This window comes from Asparagus officinalis, chromosome 8, assembly GCF_001876935.1.
Source record: "Asparagus officinalis chromosome 8, Aspof.V1, whole genome shotgun sequence".
NCBI lineage: Eukaryota > Viridiplantae > Streptophyta > Magnoliopsida > Asparagales > Asparagaceae > Asparagus > Asparagus officinalis.
The window spans coordinates 9483138-9493364 of record NC_033801.1 but is presented as its reverse complement, the minus strand read 5'-3'; the positions used below and the strand labels follow the sequence as shown (position 1 = coordinate 9493364).

Sequence of the window (10227 nt, the reverse complement as noted above, 5' to 3'; positions counted from 1 at the left end):
CAAAGGGACATGGTCGTCAAAACTTTAGTCCTTGTAATCTAAAAAATGGGGCTTTAGAATATTGTGTAACAATATGTTGCTGTACAAGTTGTGAGTGAAAAAGATATTTACGATTGTCAAAAAAACACATACAACTTGTATGACCAAATAGTGGAGTATATCTGTAATCACAATATTGTATTAAAAAAACCTGGAAGACCAGTTACAGATCAGTTACTGCAGCTAGCTACATTTACAAGATACACAATTTTAAATTTTTTTTTTAATTTTTATAAGAAATGGACTTTTGAACTTCTCATTTACATGTAATGAAATGGTAACCACATATGAACTTCTGTTTGGAATTTCTCATCGTCAAAGGTATTTCTCTTTCCGTGCAGGAGACGAGAGCCATCCTAGCTTTATTTCAAGCCTATTTCACATGAAATAACAGTCATTTATGAACTCTTAAATGACCCTCTACCCCTCAGTTGTATTCTGTGGCTGCTGTAGGAATCCATCTCTGATAACATACAAAGATTTGATAATATCTTTCATTTCTGGACGATGAGATGGCAACTCATTAGAACAGAAAAGGCCAATTTTAAGAATAAAAGATACCTTTTTCAGAACTCTTGCGTCATTATCAGCCGCAATGCGTGAATCCATGATGTCGACAACTTTTTCAGGTAGAGCCATTTTAACATATCTTCTGAGGTTCATGCCATCTTCGAAAGTTTCATTGATGGGTCTCCTACCAGTAAACAATTCTAGCAGAAGTATACCGTAGCTGTAGACATCCCCTTTAATGGTAGCTTTGTTCGCCGTCCCATATTCTATACGTTTACAGGCAAAGATACAAGTTAGGACATCTACTGTAAATTATAGCCTGAAAGGCTGACTATCATGGCAATGATGTGTGCGTCCGTGCATATGTATTTGCGCATTTATGTGTCATGCCCCGAACCCGTGAGCCCGTTGGCGCGTGCAAGCCGTGGACCTACCAAGTGTAACGTGTTATTTGGCTCAATCCACTGCCAAAAATCGATTAGCCGCTGTTGCACTTGAGTCTTGGGCTTTACCTATTTAAGCTACGCAATTTCACCGTAAATTCCCGATGTGGGACTAAAGTTAGGGTCTCACAATTACCCCCACCTTACAAAAGCACGTCCTTGCCACGACATGCATGACAATAGGCACATCCCAGTATCGCCAGACGATGTGATGTGGACTCTAGAGATGACTCCTACGGTCTCTATAGGTGGCTCCCACTGCGCTCACGCAGTGTAGCACTTAGCCCCCCATAGCACTTAGCTTAGCACTTCCGGCTGGTAATTGCTCTGATACCATTTGTCATGCCCGGGCCTACGGGTCCGTTGGCTCGTGCAAGCCGTGTGACCCACCGAGTGTAACGTGTTATTTGGCTCACTCCACTGCCAAAATCAACTAGCCGATGTTACACTTGAATCTTAGGCTTACCTATTTAAGCACACAATTTCACTGTAAATTCCCGATGTAGGACTAAAGTCGGGGTCTAGCATTATGTGTGCACTTGTATATGTGCATTGTGTGTGCAGGCAGATTATGTGTATACATCTTTGTCTCCCTGAGAATATCCAGGACCATTTACCACAGAAGGAGATATCAAGCCTCTAAAACTCTAATATCGACACCTTTCTTACTTCATTTGCATTGTTTATCATGATTTTCACCCCACCCCAGCGCCCCCTACCAAACTTTATACACATAAAAAATCATGTCATTTGAATGGATGGTTGAATTTATTTTAATAATGCTCATTTAACCACTCAATGCATGGGTTGAAATATCCAATCTCCATGATTTTTACATTCATCTGGGTTTTAGCCTTAAGGACATGAGGTTCTCTTAGGAGCATCTAGCAAGAGGGATTGAAGGAGGAAGGGCCATGAGAGGAAACTGAACCTATCTGCCAACTTCAAATGCAGCGCATACACAGCTTAGAGTAACTATGCAAATCAATAAATAAAATAAACAAATAAAGATTAAACACTTCTGGCTCATCAATATGCACAGTGCATAGGTGTTTGACCATAGAATTAATTATATCTACGGGCAAAATGATTTCAAATCAAACGACTTTTCATTTCCACATGTACAAGGGCAGAATCACAAAAATTTGAACCGATCAAGAACCGATTTTGTGAAGATTGGAGTTTTACAGGTGCTCTAGGACTAACGTTTCCTATTATGCCACCTGTTTTTGCCTTTATTCTACACATAAACATTCTATACACGCTTGCGCATGCTTAAGTAGATACATGCGTCTTTGCAGTTACTGTTGTGAATTGTAAAACTTAACAATTTGGTTCTATAAAAAGAGAAGACAAATTGAGGAGTAAGCAACACATAGGACAAATATTTAACTCTTCAGAAGAAATCTTATTGGATATATAATATAATTATGATAAAGTAAACAAATATTATGTGGTTTCGTTCTATCATCTATGCATCGCGGAAATGCAGAATTTGTAAGCAAGGATAGAAGTTGAGCTTTTCAATTACAATTCCAACATAGTCCTTCATCTAACTTTCAGATTCTTTTGTCACTTTAATATTGCCAATGAGAAAAACATAACAAATGAAATTTAAATTGGGTAGAAATTTTCACCTGGAGCAACATAGCCAACGGTTCCCCTCAAACCAAATGTTGTGACAGTGTGCAAAGAAGACCTGATTAGAGTTTCTAAAGGACCTCTGGCAAGCCCAAAGTCACTCACACGAGCAGTCATCTTATGATCAAGAAGAATGTTGCTTGGCTTTAAATCACAATGAATAATGGGATTCTCACCACCGTGGTGGAGATGATACAATGCAGAGGCCACATCAGTGGCTATGTTAATCCTCTGTAAAAGGTTGAATCTCTCATCCATTCTTTCCTCATTAGCTTCCGGATGCAACCAATTCTCTAAACTGCCATTAACCATGAACTCAAAGACCAATGCTTTGAAGTCATTTCCATAGGAATCGACACCTGAACAAGTTGTTAAGATTCTGACGATGTTTCTGTGTTTCATGTTTCTCAAAACATCACACTCCGTCACAAAACTTTTGGAAGCTCCTCGCTGTTGAAGGTTAATTACCTTTACAGCAATATAAATCCCATTGAGGGTGCTATGCCTATCATATCCTAATGATCCTTTATACACGGCACCAAAACTGCCCACCCCAATTAAGTTTTCTTCAGAGAATCCATTTGTAGCTCTCACAAGTCGAGCATAAGATATTCTTCCACGTTCATATGCGGGTTCTCTAATAGGTTCCCCTTTTGGCTTTCGTATCTGGTAGGCAAGTAGGAGCAAGACTAGACATACAGTGGCAAATGAGATGATTATTGCAAGTGTAGCAAATCTATACTTCTTCCAAGTTGATTGAATTGTACAAGGTGGCAAGTGTAATGTTGAGCTCCCTCCACACAGCTTCTCGTTTCCCAGGACCGAAACTGCACTTGTATTTGCAAAGACACCATCCCTTGGAACTTCGCCCTCGAAATTATTGAAAGAGAGGTTAACATAGTATAGAAACGGAAAGTCCTGTAAAAAGTATGGTATTTGCCCTGAGAGGTTGTTTTGTGAAAGATCCAACTCTTGCAAGCCTCTCAATGTACTCAAAGGTGAAGAGATATTTCCATGGATGAAATTTCCTCCCATAAAGAGATTTTTTAGCTCCTGACATTTACCAAGACTGCTAGGGAGTTCCCCGGACAACTTGTTCATACTGAAATCGATCTCCCCCAAATTCTTCAAGATCCCTACTTCTGATGGTACTGACCCGGTTAATGAATTCCACGACAGATTGAGATATATGGACAATGTTGCTATGGTAAGAATTTCCATAGGGATGAGACCAGTTAGTCTATTAACTGAGAAGTCTAGTGAGATTAAATTTTGGCAATTTCCAAGATTTCGCGGTATGGTTCCACTCAATTCATTAAAACCCATATGAAGAATATTCAGTCGAGTAAGGTTACCGAGGGTTGATGGAATCTTACCAGATAGCTTATTGCTGCCTAAATCCAGTATATGCATGTCTCTAAGCATTCCAATAGATACAGGGATAGAGCCTGTCAGCAGGTTATGTCTCATCTCGAGCACTGTCAAGCTAACAAGGTTCCCAATCTCAGGAGGAATGTTCCCAGAGACTTTATTGTTTGAAATCTTGAGTATCTGAAGGTTAGTGGATAAGTTGGCAATAGAAATAGGAAGAATGCCGCCAAGGTAATTCGAATCTAGTTGCAATTTCTCTAAGACGGTACAATTGCTCAAAGCAGTAATAAATCTCCATCCATCAGGTTCCATAGCTTCCAACTGATTATTAAATAAGTTAAGCCATTGCAAATTTCGTAAGTCTCCCAAATTAGGAGGGATTCCACCATTAAGCCTGTTGCTCGAAAGGTCTACAACCTCAAGATGAGATGCATTGGGCAATGACAATGGAATGGATCCATAAAATTGATTATCATACAAGAAAATTCTTCGAAGCAACAGAAGAGCGGAACCTGCATCAGATGGAAGATAACCTGACAGAGAATTATCTGCCATGTTGAGATAAGAAAGAGAAGAAAGGTTCCACAGCGAAGCTGGGATATCTCCAGAAAGACGATTGCTGGACAAATCAAGCTCTGTAAGTTTGAAAAGTTTACCTATTGAAGGTGGGATATGTCCACTAAGTTGGTTACTTCCAACAGATAGAACATAAAGAGACGACAGGTTCATTAACAAAACTGGTATTTCACCTTCAAGATAATTGTTTGCCAGGGATAATACCCGAAGGTCTAAACACCGAGAAAGTGAAGTAGGGATACCTTTTCCGAGAGAATTCAGGCTCAGATTGAGATGCTGCAACCGATACAGTCGACCGATATCCTGTGGAATTGATCCCCGAATCTGATTCACCGAAAGATCAATTTTCCTGAGAAATGTCAGGTTGGATAAGGATGCTGAGATGAACCCTGCCAGGTTTAGAGAGCTCAATTCTAAGGAGACTACCCTCTCCGGATGCCGGCGGCCCCCACAAGTGACCCCCGGCCACCGACAGAAATGGACGGAGTAGTTCCACGAGGCCAACTGCGAGCTTGGATTGACGGATATCATGGATTTGAAGGAGAGAAGGGCTCGCATATCCGTTGCATTGTTGAGCGTCGGAGAATTTATCAGAGAGCAGACATGATGTAATGAGAGTAGAAGAAAAGTTGTGTAAGCTATGCAGTTGGATGAGAATAGTTGTAACATCGGAATTGGAGTGAAACCGATGAAGTTTTGGGCAGGAGAAAGGAGGATAAAACAGTAACCTTCAGATATTAAAGGCAGTGTTCTTTTATCAACTGCATTGGAAGACTTTTGACTGTAAAAACTCTCAGCAATAATTGAGTCAAGATTGTACTACTCTCATTGCTCTTGTTTACATGTCCTTCAAATAATGTTAATTGGGAATAATAATAGAAGAGACTTTCACTCATGAAACTTCTGGCTCATTTCATAACAACTAAACAGTGAACTGATGGGGCATTTCATGTTTCAAGCACCTACAATTTTTTTTAGAAAGACAACTGCCAATAGTCCCTCTCTTATTTATTTAATTAACAAAGCCCGATCTGCACCAAAAGGAAACTAGGAGCTTTTCACATAATTTTTTTTATTTATGGAAAGATACATTTTCCCTAAATAGACACCAAATAAATATATTAAAACACAGAAACAATTGGAGCTACACAAACAAGCAAATCTCTACAATATACCTGGTCCCATTTCCACGCTTTTTTGACGCGGAGAAGGTTCAGCCACGAAAACCATAAATTTGTCTGCTTGAAGGTTTTTTTTTCCAAATAAGCCCAATCTGTTACCTTCTTTTATTTTAGGCTAAAAGATCAATTTTATCCTTGTACTATGGTCTCATTCACTAGTTGCTCCCTCATTTTCTCTTTTTCTCAACTTAGTCCTTGTACATCCACTGCTAAAAAATTAGGCATCCTAGACGGAAAATTCCGTCTAGGATACCCAGAATTCCGTCTAGAATGCTTATTCTAGACGGAATTCCGTCTAGAATACGGGTCTAGTATGTTTCCGTCTAGGATACAGTATTCTAGACGGAAATTCCGTCTAGAATACATCCTAGACGGAATATTCTAGACGGAATTAAAAACCGTCTAGAATACATCCTAGACGGATTATTCTAGACGGAATTTCCGTCTAGAATACTGTATCCTAGACGGAAAAAATTTCCGTCTAGAATGAGTATTCTAGACGGAAATTTTCGTCTAGAATACTCATCCTAGACGGAAATTGATGTTTTTTAATTTTTTAAAATTTTTTTTAAAAAAGGCATCCTAGACGGAATTTTAGTATCCTAGACGGAATTTCCGTCTAGGATACTTTGCTACAGTAGTTTTTTTTTTTTTGCAGAATCTACTTGGGATGCATGTACATAATATTAAACAAAAAGAAATTATATTCATATCCAACACAATATAATTATATTCCAATATCAAATCTCGTTATATTCAAATAATACATTCACCAAAATACTAGAAAAAAAAATTGTTTACAAACTTTTACATCAATTATTTACACGAATTCACATAGGATTTTCCCTTCGCAATCAACTCATCATCATCACCACTCTTCTTATTAAGCCCAAGCCTATTCTTCCTTGCCTCTTCCTCTTCAACATCTTCCTCGCCTTTGTCAGAATGATCGCATGTATCTTCGCTTTTCACCTTCTTGGAACGATTCCCTTCAGCCCCACCATCATGCACGCCTTTACCATCGATATTATCATTCAAAAACAAAGATATATTATCATTCAAAATCAAAGATAAATAAATCTGTGCATTTTTGCCAAGACTTCTCACAACGGCAACTTTTAGGTGCCATGAACCACATGCCTTAAAATTTGTGATGCCACTCATGTCAAAGGAAGATGAACAATCCGATTATTGTAGGACATGTGAATCATCATGATTAACTGACATTTTAATAAAACAGATGCATGCCAGCAAAACAAAAAAAAAGTACTCAATAGAAGCATCTCGTTTAGAATTAGTATGAAATGTGAGCAATAACGTTAAATACACAACCCAACCAAAAGCTTACAGGTCTAAGCAATGGATATATCAGCACCTTGATGTCCTGAAAAAACAGGTGCTATTTATATACAACATTCTTTTGCATGCACTTCATGTATATATACAAAAGATATTTGAGAAGAGGATTCAGAATTTTACTCACCTTGGCAAGCTGCAAGGCATTGTCATTTGCATACTGTAATGAACTTTCTCGTATGCTTTGGATGCCTTGACTGAGCTCCCAAGAACTTAGAGGCTTATCAATTACTAAGCCTCACATTTCATATATGATATCATAATTTATAATTGAGTAGTAAAGACCCAATACCTTAAGTATTCTGGTTTCCTCCTTTGGCTCCTTATCCGTTGTGATTGCTGGGCTTCTAGATAGCACTTTCCCAGTCTTGATCATTGATTTGGCAATCTACAAGTAGTTCAGTTTCTGCTGATAAAATGCATCGCCATGTAGGAAGAAATTGATATTTGAATTACTTAGGCATAGAGTTCTCTCACTTTCACTTTAGCAATCTACAAGTAGCTATGTTTCTGCCTACAAAATGCATCCCACATAGGAAAAGTTTATGACTTTCAATTATTTAGGCATACAGTTCTTTCAATTTGCAACATATAATAATCACCTTATTAAGTTGCAATATATATTCATACAAGCTTTAGAGATCAAAGCTCATTATGTTCTGAAATTAAGTACCCATAAGGTTATTGATTTTATGAGCTTAATTAAACTCAACGAGAATAAGGATAATGCTTGATCAAGCGCATTATGTTCTGAAATTAAGTAACATATAAAACCTGATCCACAATGAATGTGTATATGATTTTTATATTTGTGTCTTCCTAGATTAACTATAATATAAAAGTGGTATAGAAATATTCTTCATATGCTTGGTGATTAATTAATATTACTCAAGAATCATTTTCAATATTGGACTTATAGATACAACTATAACTTCCACCCCCTTTATCTATTTATATTATTATTAGTATTAATGAAGCTTGTCTAACATTTTAAACTTACATTCTTTGATGCAGCACTGAATGCTTCTCTAACAAGGGAGAAGTAGTTAAGTATGAAAGAGCATCGCCTAGATAGGCTTGGGCATTAATAGTTCGAGCAGTCATTTTACCAGACAATCCACAAATGAAACATGCCTCAACAGCTTCATTCTAGCATTCTCAAATCCTGGCACATCACACAAGGGACCGTCTTCTTTTCCTCTTCCATAAGCCCTGCATGCATGTGAATCTCATCAAACAGCGAAAGATAAATACAGACAAAAATCGGAACTTGTCCCATCAACAATATCATACTTGTAACACATTGGTCGAGGACATCTATGAAGTTCACATTTATAAATCTTTGCATTAACGAAAGATTTAAAAATAAAAAATGCCTAAAAGGCTCTTATTGGCTACCAAAACGTAACATAAATATTCAATGCAAAACATTCAACATATGAAACTTCAAACTTGTACAGACAACCATCGCAAAGAGGCCCCTTCGTAACTATGTAAAAGATCAGTATTGGGAAGAATGCAAGATATATGTGTGCGCGTGCGCGCGTGTGTGCGTGCATGCGTGCACGTATACGTGTGCGTACATGCGTGCATGTGTTCGTATAACTGTCAATTTGATTTTTAAAACTAAAAATGCTAATCTCTAGTCTGACAATGACCATTTGATGAATCTGATAATTTGGTATAACTGACACAATAGTACCTGACACATTAGCACACACATCAACCATCAAACTTCAAGAATCATCATGCCACTTTTCTGCATACTTCTGCATATTTAAACCCCCAAAAAACAGAGACATTTGTGCCATGTAAACCTTCTAATATGATGAGGTACACATTCCTTTTAAGTTTAACCAAAATTCTGGGAACACAAGAAACAAATGTAGAAGCTATGAAACAAGAAATAATAGTGTTCCCGAGCCACATGAACAAGGCCATTATTAAAATGGCAAAGTTTTTTGCGTGCCACACTAAGAAGATAACTCAATGCACCATTGATCCACACTGTCAAGGAGTTCTTTGTTTTAATTCATACCATATAGATTTCTGTCATAAAAGTCATACCATATAGATTAAAATGCCGCATCTGCAAAGCAACCCTTATATTCTTCTATCTCCATCTAAGTTGTCATCTTGGAGAAATCCTCTGATCTTAACTCATGACAAATATTCTCATGCCCTATTAATTCATAAGTCTAAGGTCCGCTGAATGAATATCATTTATCCCTATTTGCGTCACTGGCCTAACAAGTTTGATTTCTTCACAAATTCCAATTGCAGTTTAATTCCTTTAGATATATTTTCATTTATTCCTCTTTACAAATTACTGCATTGTAGGAATTTTGTGTATTTTCATTAGTAAATATGAAAATAAAAATCATGAAAGAATTAAAAAAAAAGGACTAAAACGTACCAATATTAATAGTAGCCTGACGAGAAATCACCTCCGGCGACAACGGGGTCAGCGTGTTCACGTCCAGCTTACTAAGGTCTTGCTCCATTAATCCTTTTCGAGAAATTTTCGCTTGATTTTATATCCTCTCGAGTCCTAATCAAGAAGAAGAAAACAAAAGAAAAACCCAAAACATTGATTAGATCAAACAGGGAGCTGGATTCGAGTTTGCGAGCACCGCCATCGTGTTGACGGTGGAGACTTTCACCGGAAGTGAGGCGGAGAGGGCATTTTGGAGATTTTGCATGGCGGGAAGGAGCTGGGAGGAGAGGGAGGGGTCGTTGGATTCTAAAACCTCGTTGCCGACGGTTGGGGATGTCTCCGTTGGCGGCGCCGATGACGACGAAGATGTTGGTGCCGGCGAGGGATTTGAGGATGGCGGGGTCGGCGCCGTAGAGGCGGAGCTTTGAGATCGAGGTCGAGAGGAGGAGCGTCGCGGTCGCCTCCGGTGGCGGTAGATTGTCGGCGACCTGGCCTTGGAGGGAGAGGGAGGGGCTGGGGTGTGAGAATGAGGATTTGGGGGGATGAGGCTGATTTTGGGGTAAAATTTTTCATTTGGGGGGGAAAGGAGCGCGGTTAATTTTTTGACGGGTTAATTTTTTTTTAAACTGGTCAGTTATTCTAGACGGAAATTTTCGTCTAGAATGAATATCCT

The 10227-nt window shown here is 38.5% G+C and overlaps 1 protein-coding gene across 5 annotated transcripts; it reads right to left on the bottom strand.

Moving 5' to 3' along the window:
• Positions 159–5434, bottom strand: LOC109822592 (receptor kinase-like protein Xa21). 5 transcript variants are annotated; one of them, XM_020388819.1, is made up of 3 exons: positions 4661–5434; positions 2630–4516; positions 159–815 (listed from the first exon to the last, which is right to left on the bottom strand). In XM_020388819.1, the coding sequence occupies exons 1-3, from the start codon at positions 5247–5249 to the stop codon at positions 460–462; spliced, it is 2832 nt and encodes a 943-aa protein (XP_020244408.1). In that variant the 5' UTR covers positions 5250–5434; the 3' UTR covers positions 159–459. The 5 variants fall into 5 exon arrangements, with proteins under 5 accessions (XP_020244408.1, XP_020244410.1, XP_020244407.1 ...); XM_020388821.1 differs by having other exon boundaries at positions 4823–5433; XM_020388818.1 differs by having other exon boundaries at positions 159–502; positions 601–815; positions 2630–5431.

Excerpts from the sequence above, each read along its gene's own strand:
- LOC109822592 (XM_020388817.1), bottom strand. The coding sequence starts at position 5,249 with ATGTTACAACTATTCTCATCCAACTGCATAGCTTACACAACTTTTCTT. Across the intron at positions 816-2,629 it reads CGTTGGCTATGTTGCTCCAG|AATATGGGACGGCGAACAAA; the intron begins GTGAAAATTTCT and ends GTAAACGTATAG.